Genomic DNA, 26,665 nt, shown 5'->3' on the forward strand with positions numbered 1-26,665 from the left:
GACTCCCACCAAAGCTGGGTGCCCCCCCAGTATTAAAAAAAAGAAAAAAAACTTTTAACCCAACTTCTTCTTCCTCTTTATCTCTCTCTCTCCTTCTTTTCTCTGCTTGAAACATTTTTTGTTTCACTTTTGGAAAAGACTGAAATAATCCATGCATCATGCTCAGATGTGCCTTTTATTTTGTTTTCTACTTTACAGAAATAAGCAAATGGTGTCTAAATGCTAAAAAATAAAGTTGCCTATGTAATGTTTAGAACAAAGCTATACACTATGAAATTGTACATGTTTGTGGATACTGTGTATATATAACATGTATACACTAACTAAATAATTTGTATAAAGTGACAAGTTTTTTTCCTCCCTCCCCCTCTCGCCCCCTCTTGTATTGTACCCACATCCGCATCTGTTCAGTCAAATATTGCCTAATAATCCAATGCTGCTACAGTCGGATTAGAAAACAAAACAAAAAAGTAAAAAAAAACAAAAAAAAAAAACCACAAACAAAACAAAACAAAAAAAAAAAAAAAAACAGGTCACTGTCACTAACTTACTTACAGACAATCTCCAGTTGAACACTGGGAGTATTAACTGAGGAAAGCCATCTTTTCTTCCCCGCCCCTTCGCTGTTTTAAAGCAATGGAAAAAAATACACAGTTGAATATGCCAAGCACTTACTTAGATGTGTGCTTCACTTTGTACATCCTACTAATTGCCTTTTCTCCTGTTCAAGGACTTTTTAATGCTAACACTCATTAAACGGAGGTTGGAATTGTATTGAAGTTGCAGTTGAATATATAAAGACGTATATTCAGTTTGCAAGTATTTGAGCATAGTGAAGAATTGGACTTTTTTTTTTTTTTCTTCTAAGAAACACACTTTGTGCACTTTAGGCTGTACTGTTGACGAGCCGCGGCTGTTATAGGTCATGTTTGTAGATGCAGTGGTCCTATGCAGCTGTTCAACTCACTTTCTATGCGGATCAGGGCAGAAAAAAAAAAAAAAAAAACACAACAAACCAACACGAGTCTACCGTCTCACTCCGATCCCCCTCCAGAAACACACCGAGGATGTCCGACCACCGCGAGCTGGATCGCAGCAGATTTTTAAAGATCACTCATGCCCCCCCCCCCACACACACACACACACCTTTTTCTCTCTCCTTGCTTTGCTCTGGGAAAAAACTAGACAAAAGCAGAGCGCTCCTAATCGAGGGATGAAGCTTTGGAGGATTTTTTTTTTTTTTCTTCTTCTTCTTCTTTTAAGGGACAACTGAAGTCGCATCACTTCACTGTCTTGGCTCTTCTGTCCATTTCCCAAGTTTCCCAGATCAGTATTGTTGGGGTTAGTTTTTTTTTTTGTTTTGTTTTTTTAGCCCCAACAGATTAACAGACTGGTTTTCCTCTGGTGGCACTGTAACAGCTTGATCCAGCAGTCGGTTTATTTGATGGTATGTGGCCTTTTAACTGCTTTGTATTAATTGTCTTGATGAGATTAATAAATCACCCAGTCTTATTTTGTACTGAAAAACTCATTTCTCCTGTTTCCTTTGTCCGTCTCTGTGGATCCAGCCTCATTAGCTGTGAATGGATTTAAAGGAATAGTTTGTAGATTTCTTTTGTGCCAATTGTTTTTAAAGATTTTTGGAAAGGACAGCTGTGTCTTGTTAGTTCACTGAACCCAGCACAGCAGCAATAAAATTGTCATATAGATGCTCAGGCCTATAAAATAAAATGTGTTCAGCTAAATATTCACAGAATGTGCTTGACTATTAAAATAAAAGTTTTAATGTTTTCTGGTAGGATTTTTTTTTTTTTTTTTTTTTTTTAAATCTACATGTCAGAGTGTGACTGAAGAACCAAACAGCTGAACAAAGATGTTTTAGCTCCAATGAGAAAATCAAGAAAAATCCCAGTTTTCAGGCTTTTGTTTCCCCGAGTTGTCGTTCATGCTCTTTGTGTTGCTGTTGTCTTTTGGAGAGGAAAAATAAAAGGAGTCACAACGTGAGCTCGGGTTTGGATCTGTGTGGCGTCCTGCTGTCTGTCGAGGAGGACGGCGGGGGTCAAACGGTGCTGCAGGGTCCCTCGCTGTCCTCGCTGTCGTCCCATAATCCTCCGCTGCTCATCACCGCTGCGTGGTTGGCTCTCTGCTGGACCAGACCTGGTCTGAGGAGAGACAGGTCAAAGGTCAGACAGGCCGTCTATTTTTTTCTGTGCGTTTGCTGCGCTCAGTCTCCTCACCTCAGGTTTTCTCTGTTCGGGTTGAAGGTCTGAAAGTTGGGCCTGGCTGGAGCTTGAATCGGGATGAAGCCCTGCCTGCTGTCTTTCTCCGGAGCTGAGTCCAGCTGCTTCAGGACGTGCACACACACACACACACACACACACACACAGCAGGTTTGAGGAGCTGAGGTCAGGATGTATTTGGGAACAAAGTGAAAAGGGTCTGAATACCTGTTTGGACGGGTCGTCCCAGATGGGCCTGAAGGCACTTTTGGGGTGTAGAGGAGGCGACCCCTTCCTGACGCTGACCAGCCTCTTCCCGTAGGAGTTGACGAGACACGGCGTCAGCCCGTCCACACAGGCGCCCCCTGAGCTTCTCAGCGGAGGGTGGGGGGTCAGTCTGGGGATCTGCCACCGCAGACAGACGGTCCGCTCCCTGGGGGCCTCCCTGCTCTGCTGCTGGCTGTAGGAGGGCTTCAGCAGCACCGGCACCTGGCTGTCCTCCTCCTCGTCCTCCCCGCTGTGGCCGCCCATCGTCTCCCTCCTCAGGGTGCCGTCGGGGCTGCAGGAGGTGACGGAGGAGTAGTCGAAGGCCGAGGTGTCGTCGGGGTCGGTCTCGCAGTCCTCCAGGCCGTGGATCCCGGGGGACGCCTCCAGCTCGTTGGTGCCCTTCCCCGTGGGCTGGCTGTAGGTGCCCTGGCCGGAGTCACTGTTCTCGCCCCATGCCGTGGTGTCCGGGGTCAGGAGGCCGCAGTAGGCGTGTCCGCAGTCCTGGGCTGCCTGGTTCATGGTGGTCTGGTCTCTCCGCCTCACTGGGCTGCAGGACCAGCACTCCACACGCATGGAGTGGTGGGCGTCCACGCCGTTAGTGAGGGGTGCAGGCCGCTCAGCGTCTCTGGGGGAGGGGAGGGGGGGTTTATGGTCTTAACTTTCCTTCTGTCACAGATAATCCTTCAATTTGGTGCAAACAATCACTTGACTTTAACAGCTAGAGGTCAAAGGTCAAAGGTTATAGCCGTGGTGTCCTCAAAAAGATGGTTTTAGTTTTTATGGAGGCTGTAAATAAAATTGTCATGAAATTTTGCACATACATCCATTTGGACTCAAATTTTGGTCGTAAAAGGTCAAAGGTCACAGTGACTTCACCAAACATGACCTCAGATATCTCAGCAACACCTTCAGGGATTTTCTTCACATTTGGCACAGACATTAGTTAGGACCTAAGGATGAGCTGATTAGATTCTGGAGGTCAGAGGTCAAGGTCGAGGTCAAGAGACCTGACAAAGCACAGAAATTAGGATCAGTGTCTTCCTGATTGTCCTTTGAAAGTAGAAACTTAAACTTCTCGATCTTAAATGAGCGTATGAACGCAGGAACGGTGTCATCTGGGTGCTGTATGCTTAGAGGCCAGCAGAGGGCAACACTCACCCCTGAGCAGCAGAGGTCGGCTCTCTGATCTGCTGGCCTCTGGTGCAGCTGGTCTCTGAGGATCCTGCAGCCACAGCAGCATCAGAGCAGCTGCTGCAGGGGACGAACAGAAATTTTAACTGGTGCTGCTGTTACCAAACTATGGCTGAATAAGTTCTATATGAAGGTTCCATCTTTGTGACATCAACCATGTAAGATCTGCTCCAAAATCATACAGTGGATTTTTTTTTTATTTTTTTGACCTCTGCCCTGACCTCTGAGCAGCCCCTTCTCCTTCGTCCCAGCGGACATCTTCCTCCAGAATCACGTGGCAGCGGGACAGAACGCTCCTCAGGGCTCGCTCGGTGCCCAACAGGAGGCTGCAGTCAGGGTGCTCTTTCCCCGTCCACTGCAGCAGGCTCTACGGGGACAAAGCAAAGTGACAACAAACAAACAAACAGGGTGATTTTGGTTAATCGGTCAGATGTAAGTACATTTTTTGTATTTTCGGAAGCCTTTATTATCTCTAAGTGTTTCCAAAGCTACTAAAATACCAGAAATGCGTCATAAGACCTTTAATTTTGTTGTGTTTCAGATGTCGGACGTCCGACCCCTCAGCTTTAAGGTCAACACCCCCGCCCCCCCGCAGCGTCCCATCCTGCAAACTGGACTCACCGCGCCTGCTGACTCACCTGAATGTGACTCAGGTAGCTGTGTATTCGAGCAACGGGCGCCAACAGAAGGGAGAGCAGTTTCATTTCCTCTCTCTCCATCTGGCTGATCTGCAAAATCAGAGAAAAAAAAAAAACAAAAAACAAAACTCCTCCTGTCAGCATATCTGCCCTCAGGAGTGCATTAGCAGTGAGTGATGTCGATGCTGTATGACCTGAAGTACCTGCGCTTTGTGGCCTTTCTCGGGATGGTTCAGTCTGTTGAACTCCAGTGAGAGGAAGGACGCCAGGGTGGTCGTGTACCCGAGGTACATATCTGAAAAAGCTGTCTGGAGAAGCCAAGTCAGAGCAAATGTGAGCACAGCGTCCGTCAGGGTTCGGTGTGATGGACAGAAATCAAAAAAGCATCAGCTTACGTCATTTTGGCCGATCAGTTGCACCAGGATGTCTCCGACCAGAGATTTCCAGTGTTCAGCAGAGAGTCGCTCCTGCAGGGTGTTCCTGAAGAGGAGGTGTCTCTGTAACAGCTGCTCCACAAACCCCACATATGTCTGACTAAACGAAGAAAAGGTCAGCAAATCATTTCAGCGACAGAACAGAACAGTGTTGTCTTTTTACTGTGATATCTAGTGCTGGATATGAGATCGTTTAATTTCCATGTCTGCCTCTGAGCTGCAGAATGAGTCTACCAAACACTTATTTGTGCGTGCGATCAGATTTAAAACTGATTTAACACACGAGAAAGACGAGAAAGATCTTAGCAGCTGGAAAATCCTGTGCAAACACTTACTACGGCTCCACAGACTTCTGGTGAGCTGGTGGTGTCTTGTATTTGTCATATAGCTGGTTTAAGGTTGAAACGTACTCCCACTCAGAGTGCAGAAGCTGCATCGCCACCTGATGTCGTGCATCTGCGCAGAGAGGACAATATTCAGCGGCACAGATGTGATTTCCTGTCTCTTAAATGACATCTGAGCTTTGCGTCCAGACTAACGGAGAATGAGGCATCTCCTGCCACAGTCTGTCAAACAGGTCTTCAGTCTCAGCGTCCTGCTGAACATGTGAATCTGTAAAGGCTGGCTGATGATGACATGCAGCAGGTGTGAAAGGTCAGGGGTCACTGAAACACACCTGTGCCTTCGCTCAGTCCTGCTTTGAGTCCCTGCAGGAAACAGTGGAGCAGCAGCTTTCCTCTGGACAGAGGTGCCGGACGCTCGCACTGACTCCGTCCACCGGCCGTCTCTGCTGCGTCACTGCTGCCCAACAGTTAAAAGATCAGGATTAGACGAACTATTTTTAATTTTTTTAAGACCAACGTGTCAGACTAAATGATGCTTCACACATTTAATGAAGCTCATTATGTATTCGGTATGAATGCTGGACTGTTGTTCATGCTGTGTGTGTCTCACCTTTCTCTCTGTTTGGATGTGGAGCTCTTCCCGTCCTCCTGAGGTCTCTGTCTGTTACTGTACAGCTGCAGGACCTGACATCGCATCACACCAAGTTCTTCCTGTTGGATGACGAAGCAATGAAACTAACGTCCATGCGTCATCACCTAACGCTGAGTAACATCTGTTCTGGAAGAGTCTGGAGAGAAGTCCCTGCAGTCGCGGGTTAAATGTCACCTCTGTGCTGTCTCACCTTCAGGGACTCCACCAGAGCCTCCAGGCGAACGGCCTTCTTCTGGCAGCTCCTCCTGTTCTCCTCCAGCTCCTCCCTGAGGAAGGTGTCTCCATGTTGGATCTTACTGAGCTCCAGCAGAGCGCTGCTAAAACCCATCTTCAGCTCCGACACCATGCATTGCAACTGAAGGTGCAGAGGGTGGAACATATTCGTCAGGAGTTTTAGATTTATTGGCAGGAAACAGGATGAGCTGAATGTGTCAGGTGTTTTTTTTTTTTTTATTCACTCTATGTGCTGCTTGTTTCACAGCCTGTGTCTCTTTACCAAACAACATCAGGTGGCTGCTGGGGGAAGAGGAGGAATACCTTGGAGATTTCAGTGACAAGTTCTGCCTCCTGAGGCTTCATGACCTGTGCAGAGAAAGATACACAAACAAGCCTGTTTGCAAACACCCTGCGACAAATCTCACAAAACTACGAGGCTGATCTGACCTGTGTGATATAAATGAGGTGAAAACAGCAAAAAGACTTAAATCGAGTCTGTACAGAAAAGCAGGTTCTCTTGTGTAATGCAGATATATGAATAGACACAGACGCACAATAGGAACGGCCGTTTTTTCTCTCATTAATGTGAATCCTGAAGATCTTTCTAACCAAAAGAAACACACAAAAATGTATCATCTGAAAAAATGCTAATTCTGCCAGCATCCTTCTTATCGAAGCTTATACATGCACATAAGGACTTTATACATTTGCAACCTGTTTTAATGTGTCTTGTTTGTTTGTGGTACCTGCTCAGATGTTGCCCCTGCCAGCAGCCCCTCTGCTAAGGAAGTGGTGAGCCAGCCAAAGAGCTCAGCCCTGCAGGGGAAATGGCTGCAGGAGCCAAGATCCCTCCTTATAAGTGTGCTGACAGAAGGACAGGCACGGATCAGCAAAAACAAGGAAAAATGCAATCTGCAATCAGCCTTATGTGTGTTATACTTCAAATGCAACCAGTAAAAATCACTGTAATGTGGATAGCAGTGTGTGTGTAGAAAAACACTGCGATGTTAATGTTTTCTACTCAAACACATCTTTTTCATACTTCCACCCAAAACTGCAGAAATCTGACTGAGAGCTGAAGCAAAAGATGCCAGAAGAGAAACTCACCTCAGTCAAAGCTCCTCAGTGTTGCTCCTCCAGACTTTCAAAAAGATGCAATGAATCTTAAAATCCAGACGCAGGTTTCTGTCTCTGCTCCAGTGTGGTGAAAGTTGCCCTCAGTCATTTGCTGTGTTTTGCAGGCGGTGGTGTTGTGTTGTGTTGTGTTGTGCTGTGCTGCTCTGTGCAGACAGCACACGTCCTGCATGACGCTCAGTGAGCAGCTCTGGGATTTACTGGAGGAGTCAGAGAAGTGCTGCCTCAGAGTGGACTTATTGTCATCATTTTAACCTGCTGTCATTGCGGCAGCTTCTGCTTGTTGGCGCGTGTTTTTTCTTAATGTTGTCATATGATCAGTCATATCAGCCATCACTTCTTAGAAAACAGCAATAAGGCGCGAGGAACAGTTAGAACATTCAATGATAAATAAACCAAAAGCAATCAGAAATAAGCCCTCATCACTGACGTCACAGCTGTCAGACCGGAATGATTGGATGGACTTCACCTCCACCTGCGGCTGAAGCCTCTCCCTTCGCGTTTGTTAGTTTTGATTGACAGCGTCGCTCCTTATGCGGTATGACGTACGTGTCATCGAGTAAAACAGCAGCTGTTCCTTTTCGTTTTTGTTTTTTTAAACTTCTTCCCTGCGTGTCAGAGTTGACATAAACTGAAAACAAAACAGTTAACGTCAGAAAACAAACGCTGTGACACTTTAGCTCCGCCCGTGTGGGTGACTCCGGTAAATACGTCGAGCACGACGACGTCTGGGGAGGGGGGGGGGGGGGGGGGGGGTTGTTTGTGGAAGGGGCGTGGTTTGGGGCTGATACTCGAATCTGATTGGCTGTCGGGTTCATTGGGTTTTCAAAATCGTAGCTGTCAAAACATGTTCAGGATCCGACAGTGACCGGTGAGAAACGCTGCAAACTGTGTGATTATCCGTGCATGCACACGTCTGTAATGTTAAAGAGGGGTTTACTGTTTTCTCATCACGGACACACGAAGGTAAAATCACATTTTCTCTCCGATCAGCCTCCTTCAGAGAGACCGGCCGCTCGGCTAACGTCAGCTAGCACTTAGCGCTGATTCCCATGCTAACGTGAATATTTATCATTTTTCCGTTTAAAAGGTGTGAAATCACAAACTGCTGGTTGGCTTGTTGCCTGTTAATTTCCTGCAGTTTATGGCGTTTATTTAAAGCACCACACGTGTTATGGTGTTAGCATATGTTAGCTCAGCAGGCTGTGCTTTCAGTGCACACTGTTAGCAGGAGCAGCAATAAACTCAACATTTATTATTTAAGTGTGAATTAAATTTTAAATAGATGGAATTTGTAATGCATAGCAACACGGTGTTTTTTTAAAAAGAGATTTCTACTAAATGATCAGATATAAAACAATTAAAACCTCTCATTGAGAGTAATATCCAAAAATAACTTAAATGAATTGGACAGATCAGAGGAAGAGACAGTCTGCATTTTAAATTTCTTGAGAAACTCTCTGAGGTAAAGTTATGGCGAGCCATAGATCCTCCCATCTTTTCTCGACAGTTTCCTGGGCTGAAGTCATGAGGACGAGTGAGTTTGACTCCTCATCTGAAGACGAGGAGGTGGCAGAGGAGCAGCTGACACCCTTCCACATCTCCTGGTGAGTTTTTCTGAGGAACAACACGTGTGATTTCTCTGAGGACACGAGCAGCAGAAACGAGCCAGATGGTTTCTAAATGGTGGCTCTAACCTCATTGTGTGCATGTGTGTTATGTTTTGACTGGCTTTCAGGTTGCCTCTGTCCATAGTGGAGTGCTCACAGTTTCTCGGGATATGTGCACTACCAGGTGAGGTCACACTCACTTTATTTCAAAGGCTTTTTTTGTCCATCTTCATGTGAAAATAACGAATTCCCTTCATCTGACTTCAGGTTGCAAATACAAAGAGATCCGCAGGAGCCTGCAAAGAGACATTGGTAAGATGAACGTGATGTTTTCTGACGCTCAAAGAACAGGAACTAAGACATGTCACCAAATTTGGGTCAAATTTACATTCACCAATATTACAGCTTCTTTGAAAAAGCTCTGTACCTGTGAATTTAGGAAATGGAGCCCCTGATTACTTTTTTCTTTGTGAGCTACAATGTGCTAAGGAGTATTTTTGTGTTTTGTCCGTGAGAAGAAAATTAGGTTTGGACACTATCTTTTCACAGAAATGAATTTTAATATCCTGTTAATTAATTTTTATTCCGTTTGTAATAATTTAAATGATTAGAAAGAATTGCAGATATCAAGCATTTTCCCAAAATTCATGTATTTTAGATCAGTCTCAGGAGTACAGTAAAAAAAAAAGGACTTTAACATATCTATTTGAACGGGCCGCTGCTGTTTATACATTTTGCCCACACCACTTGGCTGTTTGCTCTCGTTCCCAGAGGAGCTCCAGAACCAGGGGGTACAGGACGTATTTGTTTTTTGCACCAGAGGGGAACTGAACAAGTACAGGGTTCCCGCCCTGCTGGAGGTTTACCAGCAGCGAGGCTTCACAGTTCACCACATGCCCTTCCCGGACGGAGATGCTCCCGAGCTGGAGCAGTGCTGCAGGATCCTCGAGGAGCTGCAGGTCAGCCTCGAGAACAACAGGAGGACAGTGATCCAGTGAGTGAGAGCATTATTCAGCAACCGCAGAATTTAAAACAAACACAGCTGTTCAAAACGTTCTGCCACCACGAAATGCTGAAGGGTATTTCACTTTTCTTAGCCAGGCCTCCTCTTCGATTTTTCTCATGAACGTACACCACAAAATCACAATCGTTTGTGGTTTAACCGGTATTACCACATTTTACCTGGCACTGGTTGACGTAAACCAAAGCAACCGAACAATTTTAAACCCTTCGTTTCATTTAAATATCCCTCATTTCAAGGTATTCCTCCTAAAGATGCACCACCTACAAACTGTGTAGAAGGAAGACATAAAATACAAACAAACTTAACTCAGGGAATTCTTCAGGACCAGACCGATGATTCTATTGGTGCTCCTTCTATTTGAAGGATAAAAGCAGATGGAGCTATTCTATCTAAGACAAATAAATCCTGTGTGTTTTTTGTATTTGAAGTTTTTAAATATTTTTTATCTTAAAATTTTGACCTGCGTGTCAAACAGCCCCAGAGAACCAGGGAACATGTCACCACAGAGATATCTGCTTTCCTGTTTGCGCTTAGTTTTTTGCCCACTTTTAACAGGAACTGTTAACAGGAACGCTTTTGTTCTTCCCCTTTAGCTGTTTTGGAGGCCTCGGACGCTCTGCACTAAGTAAGCATTTTCTGTTTCATACTCTTGCTTTGACAGTTACCCTTTATCTCTTTTGCTAAGACAGTGTTATCCAACATTGGCGTGTTTAGTTCTTGTAACACTTGATTGTCTCCAGTTTTATGTCACTGCTCATGTTCTCCATTCAGTCGCCGCCTGCCTGCTGCTCCAGCTCTCCTCCACAATGACGGCAAACAAAGCCATCGAAATCCTACGTGAGCACAGAGGAGGAGGAGCCATACAGACAGTGAAGGTGACTGAATGAGTCAGTTTAAAGATGAGGAAGAGTTAAGCCAGCATACCCTCACTGTGTGCCGGTTTCCAGTTCTAATCTAAGTGAAGAGACTCTGAACTCGCTGGACGTTTGCAAACTTTCACAGAGGAATATTTATTTTTTCTGTGTTATTATCATGTGATAGCTTTTGCTGCCAGTGGGCTGTTTTAGAGGCACTTTCATGTTTTTTATTTTTAACTAAAATTAAAAACACGAGACTACAATTATGATCATCGATTGCTCAAGTCTGAATCCTCTTCACTACTGACTTCATGTTGCTTTTCCTGCAGCAATACAACTTCCTGCACGAGTTTCAGGAGAGGTACGCGGCGTTCCAGGAGAGCAGGGAGGTTTCCACGGAGCGCTCGGTGTCCCGGTGATCCCAGCTTGGAGCCGTGGAAATCGCGATGGCTTCAGACTTCCTCCTGTCAGTAATTCTTCTCTGATTGTGTGATATTGTATTCTCTAATGGCTGCACTTTAACAGAATACTATAATATATTGTTTTTCTCGCCCTCACTATCAATGACTTAAGATTTAAGACTTAATGAGGAATCCGTTATTGTGTTGGCAGTGAATTCAAAATATGTGGTCAGAATATTGGAGGTTTCTGCTGCGTGTAGAAATTGCTATAAAATAAAAGCGGGATTCTTCACATACACAGGAAAAAACCCTATTCCTTACTTCCTTACTCTGTTCAAAAGATTTTCATGATTTTAAAGTGAGCTCTGTTTACTCTGCTTGGAGATTTGTTTTGTTTTTGCCTAAATGTGTCCCACATCACTCAAAATCAGAGTACAGAACAAAAATAATTTACAAATATTAAAATAAATACAGATAACATTGATCTAGAAAGAGATTCCAGTCCAGATCAAGAGTGGGATAGTTTTATTTTGATTCAAATAAAATCAAGTTGTTTCGTAGATGTGACATGATGGGACCTAATACATAAACATGATCATCCCTTTCCCTGATAAATTTACACATTTGAAAATGGAAATAAATACTCCAGTATTTCTGAAAAATCACATCTATGGGGCCTGACGCTAAAGAAACAGATGTTTTCAGATGTTGATCCTGGAAATGGGTGACACTGCGCGGAGTGCTTGATATCGTGGAGACATGAAGAGTTCAATTGAAAAACATTGAATAAATAAACACTGGAGTTCCTAATGATGTAGATTTGGTGTGGAATGAAATGAATTGACAAAAAGAGGCTGTTGTAAAAAGGTACAATCAACAGTATGGCACCTCAGCTGTCGCATACTGAAGCTCTGATGCAGAAAGCAGAGGATTTGAACGTTTAGTTGCTTGTTGCTGAAGATGTTTGTGTACTGTTGAGTCTACCTTTTAATTTACCGACAGCCGCGGGGGCGTTCTACAGAAACACAGATCACGTACGTGTCGCTTTCTACTCCGGAATCACACAAACAAATATTGCCATTTATTTCAACAGGGATTACATTGTTTAAATGCGATAGATAGGTCTAAAGTATGGAAACTGTACATCAGTTTGAAAACTGATGTGACAACCAGACTATGATTGTCCCTGTGCAACACGTTTCACTAAGTGATAACGACCCATGCACTTCAGCCCTCACTGTACGAAAGACTTCATGTATCCGTGGGCAAGAACATAAGTCTAGTTTGCATGTTTGCTTTTTGCTTTAGTGATGGTAATGAATCATTTGGCAGGTATAAAATTAGCTGTTGGAGCCCAGAATCTAATTTGCAGAAAAAGCTAATGCAATTCAGCACACAGCTTAGATTCTCACAGATATATATGCACACCTGAAAATGATGTCTGCCTACTTTGTAAACACTCAATTCCAAAAAAAAAAAAAAAAAATCACACCTTTAAGAAAAAGAAAAAGAAAAAAAAAAGGGGTGGGTGTCCATTCAGGTTTGTCCATGTTTTCCATAAAATTTTAACTATAGTGTTGTGAAGAGCGCTGCGACCAAGATATTCTCCTAAAACGGGCTAAATGTTTCCGGAAATGAAACTCTGCACTGTTGTGGGGGTTCGAGAGTTCGTCCGCTTGAAATGGCGTCTTGTGTTGCTGAACAGTGGTCTCCAGCAGGTCCAGTGCTCCAGCACTAAGATCATAGTGTCTGGTCGTCTACTGTACATGCAGGTCCTTCTCCTTCATGGTCCGGTTTAAGAGCTCACTAGTACATAGATCATCCTGTCAGAAACACAGGAGCAAGAGGGAACTAGGATTTAATGCATATCATCAAGATCCAAATAACTTTCATACCTAAATATCATTCATGTGCAGCTATGGCCTTCAGGCTCGTCTTAGCTTAGCATAAAGGCTGGAAGCGGCTAGCCTGTCCAAAAGAGACAAAAGAAGCCTCCTTCTCTAAAACTCACTAATTATTATGTAAAAAAGCTCAACTTGATAGATGAATTTCGTAACTTTCAGACAGTCAGGCTTTTATGCTAAGCTAGGCTTAGCAGAGGTAAATGTGACATTGATTTATATCATCCAAGTATCAGCAAGGAAGTGAGCAATCCAATTCACTAAAATGTTAAACTATTCCTCAAGTAAGAGCTTCATCTGAGTATTATCGGTAGAGTGTTGAGTAAATAAGAGCCAACTCATGAATTCAAAAAGAGCATCAAGGTGTAAAGATAAATACATACCCATAGAGATAGTAGAAGAACGACAGCAGATAGAAAGCCAGTTTGCACCAGCCTTCTTTTTGACAGTACGCCAGGATGTCAGCATTCATGATGGTTGTTGGGTCGTAGAGTCCTGGACAGCTCATCACAGGTCTGCTCATATACCTGCATCACAGACAAACAAAGGCAGATTGTACTGTTTGTTGTGAAAAGCAGAAATATGACGATTGATGGAGCCAAACACGGGGGTTCAGCAGATGATGGACTGCTGCTGTCAGATACCAACCTCCACACGTGATAAGCCAACAGTGGTAAGTTGAGACAGAGGGTGAGCCACTCGGCTGCACAGAAGAACATCACGCAGAAGAAGAAGTGGATGAGATACTCTGGGAGCACCAGCTGCAAAGAAAGAAATGACACAACTCAGACTCCACACACAGTAAAACGTCAGTGAAACTCCCTTGTTCTGGTCAGTGTCTGTAGTTTTATAGTTTCATGTAACTTTCCATACTAAATATTTAAAAACAATGTGTGGAATAAATAAATGCAGTGAGTTGTAAGAAGTTAAACCTCACTGGTCAGAAGATAATGCTGCAGGAAGTTAGAAAGCCTCAAAAGCAAATGGGGCCATTTTAAAAAGAGAAAATTGGAGCTATTTAAAGTGACAGTCTAAAAATTCATGGCAGCTCCACAGAGAGTTAAGCAAAGGAGTGAGATACAAATTAGCAAAAGTGAGACACTTATGCTCAACTAAAAGTTCTGTGCAGTTATCAGGCCCAGCTTAGTGTCATTTCTACACATCATTGCATTTTCATTAAAATGTCAGTCATTTTGTAATTGAACACACATTGATCCGACATGACATTTACACAAACAGGGTGAAAAATTAAGACGTGCCAAATCCATAATGTTTGACTTTTTGAATCCTAAGCCTCTGCTGCCAAATGGAGAACAAACAGGTCCTGCTCGTCTGATACGTAAGGCCTAGTCACCCCACGTGACTGTGGTAAGACATGCAGCCAGATCGTATACTGCTGATTTCTGAATGCTGTAACTCTAACATAGCTTCATGTGCAGAAAAGAAGTTTCATTAATTTCCCACCCTGCTTTTATGTCACAGATCAGGTCAAGTCTGACTACTAAAAGAAGGAACCCATCAACAACTTGCTCTGGGGGATGTTTGCACATCTCAACATTTATTGCAGTGAGGGGCAAACCTACAGATCATCCCACCTCCTGACAAAAACGGAGTGGGAGACACACTGGAGAAGAGACCATGCTGTGAGCACTAGCAGTGTTGATGCAGCAGCTTGCTTCAGGTTGACAAGAGTTTGAACTGGTGCAGGGTTCAGGGGGGCAGATGGAAGCGCCACATGGAAGCCATGCATTCAAAAAGAGCGGGGGGTGGAGGCGTGTGCATGTGTGTGTGGAGGGGGGCAACCAACAGCCCACAGATGGAAAGGTGAGGAGCATGTAGGGAGGGGAAGGGGGGGGGGGCTATAATGTGTTGAAATCCTGCACTGTGCTGCCAAATACAGAAAAACCCATCACAGCACAAAAAAAAAAAAAAAGTTTTCCAACTGAGCTGAGCGTTCCCCACACAAAAAGACTAGCATGGTCAAAACAGCAGATCATAATGTGGAGGGCAACTTTGATTGGAAAAAGAGGAATCTGTACTTTTAACTCGATTACTCCTCCTACTACTCTAATCAGCGACCAATCGGTGGTTCTAAATATTGCTGAGCTGGAGAGTGTTGGGGTTCTGCTGCCATCTGCTCTGAACCACAGGTGACGTAGGTTAGAGCCAAACAAAGAGCTCATACGTAGTATTGTAGTTGTTCTAATTGCTGAATCCAACTGCACCCTCCTCCTCATAGAAAAGTGAAATATGTAAAATGTGTTAAGACAAGTTTCATTTAAAGTTGGAATATAACAATATATTTCTACCTGCACCAAGATCCACAGCTTCAGGTAATAACTGTTGAATGAATGTTGAATGAAAATGTAAATACCTTTTCTCTTCCTCTAATATTATTTTGGAAAAGTTTGTCAGGACAGTGTATAAGTCTGGTGTTGTGTTGCTGTTGTTTCAAACTCAAGACAAGTTACCCGACTTTCTGAGTTTACTGGGAATTTACTGTACCAGTAACACTGTATGAAAACAAGGGATAGGTTGTATTCAAGATCATGCATGTTTTGAGCATTTGCAAGTCTTTTCAGTTAACAACTACACTTCATCAATGATGACTAAAAATCTCTATTTCAGCCAGAAGAACTTCATCATCCAACTACTTCATAATCTATTGTTTCTCATGGGCACCATAGCTTCTATACCTTAAGAGCTGCTTAGTAAAGGTTAAGATAAAGTCAATTAAATTTGTTAGTTGAGGCATAAAAATAACAAAATAAAACACATTTTTGAATACTTGCGCTTTAAAAGCTGCAACTTGCATAAAAAGGCTCACTCATAATCCTGAAATACACAAAAGTAAAAACACTCAAAGATATATTTAGTTATAAAGAATAAATAAAACATCCTACAGCACAAGAGAAGAAATCAGGGGCAGAGGTGGAACACTTGTCTAATCCCTGAACTCTAACCTCGACTCAGCTTAGTTAACTGAAAAGACGGTTGCAAACACTTCCCCGTGCAAAATGACAAGACTGCAGACTGAGTTGAACTGAGCGGGCATTTTAAAGATTGGTACAAACCTTTAATGCAATTTTGACTCTTTTAATCTTTTTGACCTTTTCAACTGTCTTTTTGCCGTTAAGTGTTAAAAAAAAAAAAAAAAAGCAGAGTAGGAAAAACAAAACAAAAGGCATTAGAGTTTGACAGCTGACAAGATTACTGAATTCATAACAGGCAGGTTATTTAGCATAACAGTGCAGAGAAATGATTGAAAAAGAAGGACAGGCGGATAAAGTCCTATGGTAAATGAAATATATCTATCAACAGAGCATATCTGCATGCAAGTCAAAGAGGCAAGTCGCGTTAGTTTTCACTTACCGGATTTAAAGTGTTACACTGATCTATAGGATTCTTGTAATCGGTCTTCAGCTCATCAAATGCTATTATCTGGAGGAACAAGATGACAACAATGCAGCAATGAACAGAGAGCAGTACATTTTAAATGCAATGTCGGGCAGCTTTGAATTGAGTTATAGATGGAGGAATAATAACCGACAGTATGCACAATATCAGTATAACTTTTTATTAGTCAGGGCAAACTCCATATTTCCATTGTGGATGTTTCTATCAATTTTAAAAGTTTTACAAGTGGCACTATGAGGTACAGAGAAGCTGCAAAAACAGTTTAATAATGGCTAAATTATCTCCTAAATAGCATTGTTTGGATTATTTCTGATTGAAACTGGGTTTGTGTCGACATCGCATTCATAATTTCCTGTTTTTGTGTAAATGTTTTGTCATTTTACACTCTTTTTGCACGTTTACAAAATGTTGCAGTTGCAAACAAAATACTACAGTGGAATGTTTATTTTCATGTTTTCATTGCATTTCATTTGGTAACCGATTGATTTATATTTTCTTGATTAATTAGTCAAAGGGGGGGAAAAAAAACAAACCAACTAAAAGCATCTTGAGTACCATTAACCACCTGACTTTTGAGTCGTGGACAAATTACCTAAAAGTTTACAATCCGCACTGCTGATGCTGACGATGAAGGATTAAAATGATGTTGTTCAATAGAGATCAAGATAAGAGTGCAGAGGTTAGTTAGCTAAAACCTGCTAACTGGCTCCTAGCTTAGCACTAACCTTGTGACAAGCTCGCCGCGGTAACACAGTTTAGTGTTAATAAAACGAAAAACGACACCGTAGAAATTCGGTCCGTTATCTCGACATGTCGATAACTGTTTGTGTTGTTGTTGTTGTTGTTGTTTGTTTTTTTTGCGTGTTTAAAGACGGCTAACTTTAGCTCCAAGCTAACGGCGGGGTGTGATTCATTCATTCGTCAATAACGCAGCAGTCGAAGCCGCTGAGCGAGCGCGGCCGTTTCTATGGCGTCGCCTTGGTTACGTCCGAACCCGGTCGGCGGGCCGATGGACGGGCGGACACAGTCCCGGGGACGTCGCTGCGGAGCCGGCCTTCCGTTAGCCCGCCGCCCGGCTCCTCCCTCCGGCCGGCCAGCCAGCCACCCGGCCACCTCTCTCGGCGCCGTCCGGACCGACAAAGGCCCGGGTCGGTCTTATCTGAAGTTGTCGACATGTTCACTTACGTGCCAGATGGCGAAGAAGATGAGCGCCGCCGTCAGCAGCAGAGCCAGCATATAACAGAAGGCCGCGAACGTGAACGCCATCTTTGTTCCTCCTCCGGTTCGACTCGGCGGCTCCGGGCTCGGTCGGCGGGTGATGCAGGCAGCTCGGCGGCCGGCGGGTCTTCTTCTGCAGTGAGTGCTCAGCCGGCTGACATTGTTGTTGTGACATTACTGCCATCTTCTGGAGCTGTCCACGTTTGACCGAAATTCAAAACTGCCCTTTTTCCTTATTGTCCTGGATGCTAACGTTAGAAAAATAACATTACCGATGTCATAAATATATATATAAATACTGTGACATTGTATCTATTTGAAAAATACTACGAAGAATATTTTAAATGTGAATAACTCATCTGATAAATTATGTGAGCTCTCCTTTAAAACAGCACTAGTTGTCTGAGCTACACTCATAATGTAGTTATATATATATATATGCTGTACATAAACTAACAAACAGATGTTAAATAACCTAACATTACTTTCTAATATGCGCACTATTTATTCTATTAATTTATCCTGAGATGTTGTGCATTGTTTAAGTGCAACATCAAATCATGAAAGTACACAGTGTTGTCACATGGAAAGGACTGGACAACATATTAAAAACACAAATAGTTGTGCAACAGCAGTCACATGAAAACACTGAGATAAACATTGCTGTCATTTTATTTGGACAATAGGACAACCACTTTATAAAGTATGGGAAAATACAAATATCTCAAGTTTCACTGATGCCATGAGGCAGCTGATTATGGTACATGTTTCAGATGTCTTTTATTAAAACGGAAAGAGAATAGTAGGCATTTGTTCAGAGAGGACACCAAAAGCTGACCGACACATTTGCAGGTTACAGAAAAAGACTAAATATTTAACAGGTTTACCATATAAAAGGAAAAGCTATTGAATCCACAGGACATAACCTTATACATGGCTCAAAACCAGAGGGAACTCTTTTTCCTCTAGACCTTCAACTGGGAAATAATTTTTGATACCTGACCAATGTACTGTCTGTTACATCCCACTTCCATCAGAATATATGAAAAGAACATGGTTGTTGGTATGTAAATATTTTAGATGTTTGAGATGCATCTGTTTGAATCAAATCAAAGTAACAGTATAATTTAAGATAAATTCTATGCTCTGAAAGAAAACGTGCACCAGAACAGCAAAATCTTTAATGTGCCATTAGGAAACTGTTTAGACGTGTATGTAAACATGCACCTCCTATACAGTAGTGCTTTATGTTTTAGAGGTCTTAAGAACTGTAAGTTTTTATGTATTCACATCGAAAGCAGTACATTGCACATATTTCAAGTGAAACACTAAGACTGTTTCAGAGTTAGCCAGTATTGCGTTTGTAAAAACATCCTGATATTTGTTAATTTCAGGTTTACTGTGCATTTTTGAAATTCTAGAAGGCTTTAGAAAGTGTGATAAAAGTCCCTTTAACCATAAAATACAGCACACGCCTTTATCTTCAGTAAGAACTGGAACCATTATAGATATAATAATTACCCATATCAAATTCTGTTTTAATGCTACAACAGCGTAAATCAATCCAATGGTTTAGATCTTCATTTTGATGTTACCAGTCGATAAGTGATGACGGTTACGCCTTGTTGTTCTCATTAGGATAAATCTTGCCTGACATGAAAATAAATGATTATTGTCATATGTTTAGACATCACTTTGCAGGACAAGCTGATTGTGCATACATGCCGAGTCTGATCTTTAGAAAAAGGAATAGTTCCTATCACCATGTTTGTACTTTGACAAAAAGAAAATGTCTCTTGGACTTATATTAGACTGTTTAAAAAAAAAAAAAAGACTTGCAGAACAAATAAATCACCAAAAAACCTTTTCCAAGCACCATCTATTTTTCCCTCTCAAAATATGTTTGTCGTGTTTTCATTTTGGCCTCATGGTTTTTCAAAACAGACATAAATATGACAAAAATTGTCAGACAAGGCATTGCTATGGTAGACATGGTAGCAGTATGACATCGTACAGTATGTGGTGAATCCCGTCTTGATTTTGAACACAACCACAATGCTGAAGTATCTGTTCCCAAAGTACAAGTTTATCAGTATGACATGAGTCTGAATGAGGGAATGTGACTCATTTGTGCCGATTATCCTTTACTAGGATAAGACCAATATACTGAGCTGATATTAAGCTTTAAAAATAATCACAACCCTACTTTTTAAGTTATCCAACCAAAATTTATTTTCTAGCTGTTACGCTGCCATTGTCTACGCAGATGTTGAGTACAATTTATTTAGCTTTTAACTATCTAAGGATGGCCACTGTGTTAAGAGCTGCTAATCCTTTGTACATGCTCATCTTCATATTTTACAGCACTGAAATAGTTAGTGTGCTGTTTTAGAAGATTTTCAGCAGGAAATGGGGAAGAACTATCATTTTTGGGTGTGAAAACAGCCAAAGATATACACAAGACTCCATACGCATGTGGAAAGTGACATATTTTTGTTGCTTTCACTGTGTGTTCCAACACATTAGCTATGAATTGTGTCCGATTGTTTAAAAAAACAAATTCAGCTTTTTAACCGTTGTCTGTATTTAATTAAACCCAATATGATAGAATACAAGTCGCACATAACAAAAGAGTGCAACTGTCTATGGACTTAAGATAGTAGACATTGGCACAAAATATGATCTGCTGGCAAATTCAAATTTACAATGATCAGCATCAGCCATCAAAAAGTTATATTGGTCGGAGCCTGTTCTTTATGGAAAATGTAAATTTTTATCTACCAAGTCTAAATTTGAAGCACAACTGGCATCTGGAGAAGTCACACCTGTGACCACCAAAAAGCAATCAAAGTGGCTTTACATCAGGATTACGCACAACATTCTTTAACATTAATAGTTATAATGCACAATATTACCTAACAATCTCCCTAAAGACACACTAACCCGCTTATACAGAGGAGCCCAGTAGAGTAGATGGAGGGTAGTTATTGCTGCCCTGTGTGCAGTGTTTTCAAGACTGTTGTGGTCACTGAAGACGAGGGTTTGTTGTAGAAATAGCTCAGTCTGGAATGTTTCAGTGGAAATATTGTTTCCTGGGTGTGATGCAGGTCAAAGGCAGAACACAACTTTACCCATGATTCACACAGTGTCTTCCCTAAGATGAAATCGGATCACAAACTCTCAGGGGGGAAGGAGAGCCCCCGCCTTTCTTGTGACATAGGAGTTGTGGACAAAGCAAACCGTCATGGCCTACTGTCAGTGTGTTCATCGGCACATGAGAAAGTACAACACATCATATATGCTATAAATCTTGTCAAATGGTTGTAGTGTCATTTCATTTGATACTTAAATTATAATTTAAATGCCCTTAAACTAATACTGAAGGAGAAACTGAATAACTTAGAATTGCAGCTATGATTGTTCAAGCAGGAAGTTTGCTTTTCTAAACAAAAGGAAATTAATACTATAAAATGTATGCTTATATATCCCTAAAGACACCAGTGGAAATAAGAAAAAAAATATCTAAGACTCCCTCAAATTATGAAAGATCATTAAACAAAACTGTGTAAACTACTTAAGGAAACAGAAAATGTTAAAATGCCTTTTAAATTTTCCTGAATGATCATGGTTAGGAAGGGCGGATGAGTGCTATCAATTTCTCTTCAGTTCAGGAGCTATGAGAGTGTTAATTCTATACAGACACAGAACTGGCACATGGAGAGATCGTATGGGAGACAAAAGCAGACCTGCGTAGTTAGTATTTTCAGTTTTAGGCTGCCTGATGGGTGAGCTGCAGTAAGTGCCACAGTTTTGACAGTTGGAGGAAATTATTCAAACTCCTGCAGCTGTCTGAACTGTCAGACAAACTTTGAGTTGTAAGACACTGTAAACTCCACCACAGAGGCCTAAAAATGAGAACAGAAAGCGTTTTCACATGATGTTTAAATCAGGACTGGAACAAAGAGGAGGGAAACGTTAACTGCGATGTGTGCTCCTTCAGAGATGAAGGGTTAAGCGCTGCATCCTGGATCCTCCTCACATCCCAGACCTCGAGATGAGGTGATGGGTTTAGCGGAAGAAGCCCAGTTTCTCTCTAAGCCATTCCTCTGTGAGGTCCTCTGTGTTTCTGATCTCAAATACCTGAATAAACATCAAGCAGAGCAAAGAAGCTGTTGTAGGATAAAAATCAGTTGGTGTTTTGAACCAGATCATCAGTTTGGTTCATCTGAAACATTTAATTCTTCACCATAGTTGAATTTGACCATATCTTAGATACTGAAGTATTGTGTGGGCCATCCAAATTATTTCAGGTATTAGCCCATCCAAACATGTGTAGCTATAATTTGTACTGTCCAAGGTTTAGAAAAGCTGCATCCAGAAGCTCTCAACTATAGAAATACAAACTTCTTCTGTCACAAACTTTTAATTTAAGCCAAACAAATTTAAGTTCTATTTCAATTACCCAATGAGTCGTGGTTAGGATTAGGTTTATGTGTCACCATAGGTCCATAGGTCTAAAGGGGATAAGTCACACATTACCAAACACACACAGTTCACTAACCTTGGTCAGTTCAACAGTTTGCACCAGTTTGTTTTTGCTCCCTGCATACATCATCTGCTGCTCTGGTCTGCAACCTGCAAAAACACAAATTACCCAACATTCCTTAAAGTGAATATTAGATACCATCTATAATCTCTAATTGCTGATCTAAATCTCTGATCAAATATAATTAAAGAGATGTTCTTACCCACTGGGCTGGAGAAGATGAAGCAGAGGGGATAAGACACACGTCCATCATCATGTTGGTACTTGTAACTGTAGACAATAAATTTTCCCCGTGCTAAGGACAGTTCACATATTTCACACCAGAAAGACAGACAGAACTGATTCTGGAAATGTTAAAGGAGCATGAAAACAAAACAAATTAAAAAAAAATCCAATTGAAATCAGACAGATCACAAAAGGATATCTTGGCTGTCTCTCAGGCAGTTCATCCTTCAGATCATCAGGAGAAATGTCCTAGGAAAAAAAAAAGAAAAAAAAAGAATGCCATGTGATGAACAGTTGGACAATTTCGCTGTTGACGTTGTGCAATGTCTTAAGTCGTACTTTATCTAGACAAGCTGTTACACAGTAATACTTAACAGAGGTCAGGCCACATCAAAGTTTAAAGCCATTTTAATGAACTACAGAATAAGTGTTATGTGCGGACTCAAGAATAAATTCCATCATAATGAATAACTTACCTCATGTTCTTCATCCAGAATAACAAGCTGCTTGTCTTTGTCAATCTTCACTGAAGGGTTAAAAAAAAAAAAACGACTTTCGGTCAACAGGCACAGAAAAATTTGCTTTAGTAGTGAATGTTGTAGTAGTTGTGGTTTAAGAAGTTAACACACTATAAATATTCATACATATTTTCTATTGCAAATCTGCCTTTGGAGAAACTGCCCTACATTAATCCAGTTTAACAGCAATGACACTGTGACCCACAGGTGGTGGAGGACAAAGCTTAAGTCTGGCTGATGAACCACGACACTGTCAAACCACCTGCTGTATTTGAAGGTAACTGTTGAGTATTCACTGCATCCGTCTGTCCTTTGGAATATATTTATACCATGTGCATATGGATAGTAATGTATATTATGCATATTTTATATTCTTATTTTTTTCTTGCCTTTGCACTTGTACTTGTATACAAATAATTATTCTACAAATAATCTTCTGTTTTCTCCAAGAATACTCTGTGGCTATCTTACATCTTACTCATGTAATGCCAAATTTCCTTCTTTTTTGTTTCATTATGTTGTTTTGTAAATGCATGTGATGAGTAAAATTGTATGTAGGAGAGACTCTTTCTCTTCTGTGACAACTGTCTTAAACTGTGGCTGATGGAAACAGCTGTAACCACACAACTGTTCTAGTCATTTTCCCATAAACCCTGGTCTTAATCCGAACACTAAGACTGCTGAGTTTGGGGAAATTTTCTTTTTCTTTTTAATGTCAGCTAACAGCAACAGAAGGTCAGTGAACAGAACTGTGGTGCCCCCTGCATTTAAAAAAAAAAAAAAAAAAAAAAAAGCAAAACAAAACTGATTGGGGAACCAAAATCTCTTCCTAAAAATATATATGCATCAGTGTGATGCAGCAGTCACTGAATATGGATTCATTTGAGTTTACAAAGGCAGAGCCTCCATCTTGTTCCACACAGCAGGAGGCAGTAACAATCCGCTAACCCTGTCAGCATTAATGATGCATTTAACCCTCCAGTGTTGGTTTAAGGAGAGTTTTGGGAGGTGACCTAATTCTGCAAACTAAATTAAATGCCTGCAAGAAGTACAAGCATTAATAATAATGTAATGTTGACAAATAAAACAGATAGATGGGCTGCTGGTACTCACTGACGATGGCAGCATTATTGGTCTCCTTCCGGAAACGAAACTGCCTCAGCTTTTTAACCAGATCCTCATCCACATCACACACCACCAGTGATTCACTCTGACAGAAAACAGACATTAATTAGGTCAATCTTTGTGTTTTGTGCTGGTCAAACTGCATCTGTACATCAGCTGGTTAGGGTGCACGTGTCTGCTGTGAGAGGAAAACAGAACTTAGCCTTTCAATATTACAGATATTTGCAGAAGCTTTAGATGTACGGAAGACAGCCGCAGAGTCACAGACTAGCTTTATAAGTTTACATGCATTTTTTTGCTTTACTGGCAGGAAAACTATGTGTGAGTGGTAAATATGTTTGTGATAATAGCTTGAATTATGAACCTTAATTTTTAGCTTTTGTAGATTTGATTGACAACAACAATCGATCTATTTTATTCTTAAATGAATTGCTTATGGAATTTGTTTTCAAAGACTTTAAATATCTTGGTATTTCGTATTATCTTGAGGAATACACATGCACACATGGGACAGCTGACTCCCTCCTCCTTTTCTTTGATTTTTACTGCACTTTCTTTGTCCCAGTTCTTCGACTAACTGACACTAACGCCTACTTTTAACACAGTATCTGATACTCAGTGATTATAGCTTTTATTATGCAGAAGTCAAAACTGATCTGATCCAAATTAAAAAACAAAAACAATACTGAAAACTTTCTAATTTTACTGAACTTGTCACGTCCACACACACATTATATAACTCAAGAACAAAGACATAAAGTCTTGAAGAGTCTCTGAAATCTATAATTACACCTTCCTGAGCAGATGGCTGGTGGGAGTCAGGATTTCACTGAGCTCAGAGAGAGATCTCTGCAGATTAAAAGGAGGCTGGAAAGTCTATGGCTGGGACGAAAAAACAAACAAACAAACAAAAGCCAGGATGCGAAGGAACAACACAACACATGACAATTAAAACCGGATGTGGCCACAGGTTTACTTCTCGTTTCAGACCTTCCTGTCATCTAAACACTCGGGCTGACTGGGCGTCTGTCACGACACGCAGTCAGAAACATTATTCATCACGGCTGAGCCCAGCTAGCATGAAGGCAGCTCCCCAAACCGAGACATGTTCAGACACATCACTGCGGGCCGCAGCGCAGGAAGCCCGTCTCTGACCTTTTCAAAATCAAAGCTGGGGCTCCAAATCACCAAAACTCTTGACTGCACAGAGCCAAACCCCGTGTGTTAGTAAATACCTACCAGCTGCTTTCATTTTACATTGTTTTTAAAAATGGCTCACCTTTTAACATCCTCAGCTACGTCTCCACGAACAACTCCAAACTCCAAAGATATTTGATTACAGTGAGATAAAAAAAAAAAAAAACAAAACAGAAAAAGCCTGAACGTTCTCGTTTCAAAAGCTTTACTAGCTCATTTGGATTTAATGATTAATAACTACTCTTCTCAATAAGTTACTGAGTCTTAATTCAAAGAGCCATACCAACCAATGGAAAACTCTCCTATGTCAGTACATTTTAATTATTTTTTTTTTTTTACCTTTAACAGAATGACTCATCAATAAAAAACATTCTCTACATTATCCCAAACTGTAATATACAAGTTAGTTATATTTGATTGAAGAAACAATTAATACAGACTTTTAATATTTTCTATGCAGTTGTAATGTGCCAATTTATCCATCTGAGGAGTTAATAAAGGATTTAAATCTGCTCTTACCTTTCATTATTTGAAAGCAGTATTTGATAAAAGCTTTGAGAATTGAACTTTAATCAAATATATTATACATGCTACAGCACAATTGTAGCTACAAGACTGAGCACATCACTTATTTAAACTGGATTTGATAAGTGATTTTACTTTATCTGTATTTTTACTTTAAAATGTTCCTTTTTAACGTTAACCGAAATCAATTTGTCAGAGGGCGGTTATTTTATTTTGAAATCCAACACCGGAAGCCCGTCGGCCCTCTTTCAGGCTGACTTGACGCGGCGGGCGGGACTAAAATGCTAAGCTAGCAGGCTAACGCTGCCGATCTGCGACCTTACTTTTCCTCTCCGGTCTCGAAACTTCACAATAGTTGATGAAAAAAGCGGAGACGAAAACATCGGCAGCTGTTCGGACGGAAGCCGGGAAGACTCACCATTGTTGTAGAGTTAAATCTCCCTGAAGCTGCAGCTGCTGCCTGACTGGTGGGGACGTTTTCAATGTTTTTTTTTTTTTTACTTCACATCATCTTGTGACTGCTTTGGCCAATCCCACATGAGACAGCGCCCCCTCCTTCAAAAGCTGCAAACAAATCTGTCTCCGCCGCCTCCTGGCCAGATGCAGAAAATGGTCCAAAAACAAAGTGAAACTCTGATGCTCTGATGCTGTTAATAGGCAGTTATCACCTGAATGCCACGTCCCATCCATCCATCCATCCATCCATCCATCCATCCCCACGACCTGACTGGATACACTAGATAACAACAGCAGCAGTTAAGATAAAGCAGAATAAAGAAGAATCGCATCAAACAACATATATGTTATTAAATATCAGAAGGTTAATTTTTTATTTGCCCAGATTGTCAGAAATCTTATAATAAATATGTTCCCACCGTGGGACAGTTACAGATCATTTGTGGCAGTGCGAACAATTACAATTTGTAATTGTAACAAAAGAAACACCTCCTGTTTTTTAAAGCTCCATTTTGCAGCATCCAAGACTGTATTCAGAAACACACACACA

The 26,665-nt window shown here is 41.4% G+C and overlaps 4 protein-coding genes across 8 annotated transcripts; 1 reads left to right on the top strand and 3 right to left on the bottom strand.

Annotated features, from left to right (window-relative positions):
* Nucleotides 1-1,196: 1,196 nt before the first annotated feature.
* On the bottom strand, nt 1,197-7,728 carry LOC115035521 (rho guanine nucleotide exchange factor 33). Of its 4 annotated transcripts, none has more exons than XM_029493396.1 (15): nt 7,069-7,728; nt 6,708-6,825; nt 6,283-6,327; nt 5,936-6,100; nt 5,704-5,804; nt 5,426-5,550; nt 5,085-5,205; nt 4,711-4,849; nt 4,519-4,623; nt 4,316-4,405; nt 3,899-4,044; nt 3,645-3,734; nt 2,448-3,111; nt 2,238-2,344; nt 1,197-2,162 (listed from the first exon to the last, which is right to left on the bottom strand). In XM_029493396.1, exons 3-15 carry the CDS (start codon nt 6,322-6,324, stop codon nt 2,060-2,062), a joined length of 1,998 nt encoding a protein of 665 aa, XP_029349256.1. In that variant the 5' UTR covers nt 6,325-6,327; nt 6,708-6,825; nt 7,069-7,728; the 3' UTR covers nt 1,197-2,059. The 4 variants fall into 4 exon arrangements, with proteins under 4 accessions (XP_029349256.1, XP_029349254.1, XP_029349253.1 ...); XM_029493394.1 differs by having other exon boundaries at nt 2,238-2,341; nt 3,645-3,737; XM_029493393.1 differs by having other exon boundaries at nt 3,645-3,737.
* Nucleotides 7,729-7,920: 192 nt separating this feature from the next.
* cdkn3 (cyclin dependent kinase inhibitor 3) lies at nt 7,921-11,892 on the top strand. 2 transcript variants are annotated; one of them, XM_029493421.1, is made up of 8 exons: nt 7,921-7,966; nt 8,606-8,702; nt 8,834-8,889; nt 8,973-9,017; nt 9,477-9,699; nt 10,323-10,354; nt 10,501-10,604; nt 10,916-11,892. In XM_029493421.1, exons 2-8 carry the CDS (start codon nt 8,623-8,625, stop codon nt 11,003-11,005), a joined length of 630 nt encoding a protein of 209 aa, XP_029349281.1. In that variant the 5' UTR covers nt 7,921-7,966; nt 8,606-8,622; the 3' UTR covers nt 11,006-11,892. The 2 variants fall into 2 exon arrangements, with proteins under 2 accessions (XP_029349281.1, XP_029349280.1); XM_029493420.1 differs by having other exon boundaries at nt 7,928-8,061; nt 10,916-11,891.
* On the bottom strand, nt 11,502-17,636 carry cnih1 (cornichon family member 1). The gene is made up of 5 exons (XM_029493428.1): nt 17,491-17,636; nt 16,261-16,329; nt 13,537-13,649; nt 13,272-13,415; nt 11,502-12,810 (listed from the first exon to the last, which is right to left on the bottom strand). The coding sequence occupies exons 1-5, from the start codon at nt 17,569-17,571 to the stop codon at nt 12,783-12,785; spliced, it is 435 nt and encodes a 144-aa protein (XP_029349288.1). The 5' UTR covers nt 17,572-17,636; the 3' UTR covers nt 11,502-12,782.
* A 541-nt stretch (nt 17,637-18,177) lies between these two features.
* On the bottom strand, nt 18,178-26,146 carry gmfb (glia maturation factor, beta). Its single transcript, XM_029493426.1, has 7 exons — nt 26,078-26,146; nt 23,926-24,022; nt 22,771-22,820; nt 22,477-22,543; nt 22,272-22,364; nt 22,085-22,158; nt 18,178-21,663 (listed from the first exon to the last, which is right to left on the bottom strand). Exons 1-7 carry the CDS (start codon nt 26,078-26,080, stop codon nt 21,592-21,594), a joined length of 456 nt encoding a protein of 151 aa, XP_029349286.1. The 5' UTR covers nt 26,081-26,146; the 3' UTR covers nt 18,178-21,591.
* Nucleotides 26,147-26,665: the final 519 nt, after the last annotated feature.

This window comes from Echeneis naucrates, chromosome 22, assembly GCF_900963305.1.
Source record: "Echeneis naucrates chromosome 22, fEcheNa1.1, whole genome shotgun sequence".
NCBI classification, from domain to species: domain Eukaryota; kingdom Metazoa; phylum Chordata; class Actinopteri; order Carangiformes; family Echeneidae; genus Echeneis; species Echeneis naucrates.

What these genes read in the sequence shown, in the direction of transcription:
- LOC115035521 (XM_029493393.1), bottom strand. Translation starts at nt 6,324, where the DNA reads ATGAAGCCTCAGGAGGCAGAACTTGTCACTGAAATCTCCAAG. An exon ending in CTCTGGTGGAGTCCCTGAAG is followed by an intron (nt 5,805 to 5,935) that starts GTGAGACAGCAC and finishes GTCATCCAACAG; the next exon opens with GAAGAACTTGGTGTGATGCG. An exon ending in GGGACGACCCGTCCAAACAG is followed by an intron (nt 2,345 to 2,447) that starts GTATTCAGACCC and finishes CACGTCCTGAAG; the next exon opens with CAGCTGGACTCAGCTCCGGA.
- cdkn3 (XM_029493421.1), top strand. Translation starts at nt 8,623, where the DNA reads ATGAGGACGAGTGAGTTTGACTCCTCATCTGAAGACGAGGAGGTGGCA. An exon ending in GAGCCTGCAAAGAGACATTG is followed by an intron (nt 9,018 to 9,476) that starts GTAAGATGAACG and finishes TCTCGTTCCCAG; the next exon opens with AGGAGCTCCAGAACCAGGGG. An exon ending in AACAGGAGGACAGTGATCCA is followed by an intron (nt 9,700 to 10,322) that starts GTGAGTGAGAGC and finishes CTTCCCCTTTAG; the next exon opens with CTGTTTTGGAGGCCTCGGAC.
- cnih1 (XM_029493428.1), bottom strand. Translation starts at nt 17,571, where the DNA reads ATGGCGTTCACGTTCGCGGCCTTCTGTTATATGCTGGCTCTGCTGCTG. An exon ending in TCTTCTTCGCCATCTGGCAC is followed by an intron (nt 16,330 to 17,490) that starts GTAAGTGAACAT and finishes TTGTTCCTCCAG; the next exon opens with ATAATAGCATTTGATGAGCT. An exon ending in AGTGTAACACTTTAAATCCG is followed by an intron (nt 13,650 to 16,260) that starts GTAAGTGAAAAC and finishes CTTTCTTTGCAG; the next exon opens with CTGGTGCTCCCAGAGTATCT.
- gmfb (XM_029493426.1), bottom strand. An exon ending in AAGATATCCTTTTGTGATCT is followed by an intron (nt 22,365 to 22,476) that starts GTCTGATTTCAA and finishes AACTGTCCTTAG; the next exon opens with CACGGGGAAAATTTATTGTC. An exon ending in CATCTTCTCCAGCCCAGTGG is followed by an intron (nt 22,159 to 22,271) that starts GTAAGAACATCT and finishes GTGTTTTTGCAG; the next exon opens with GTTGCAGACCAGAGCAGCAG.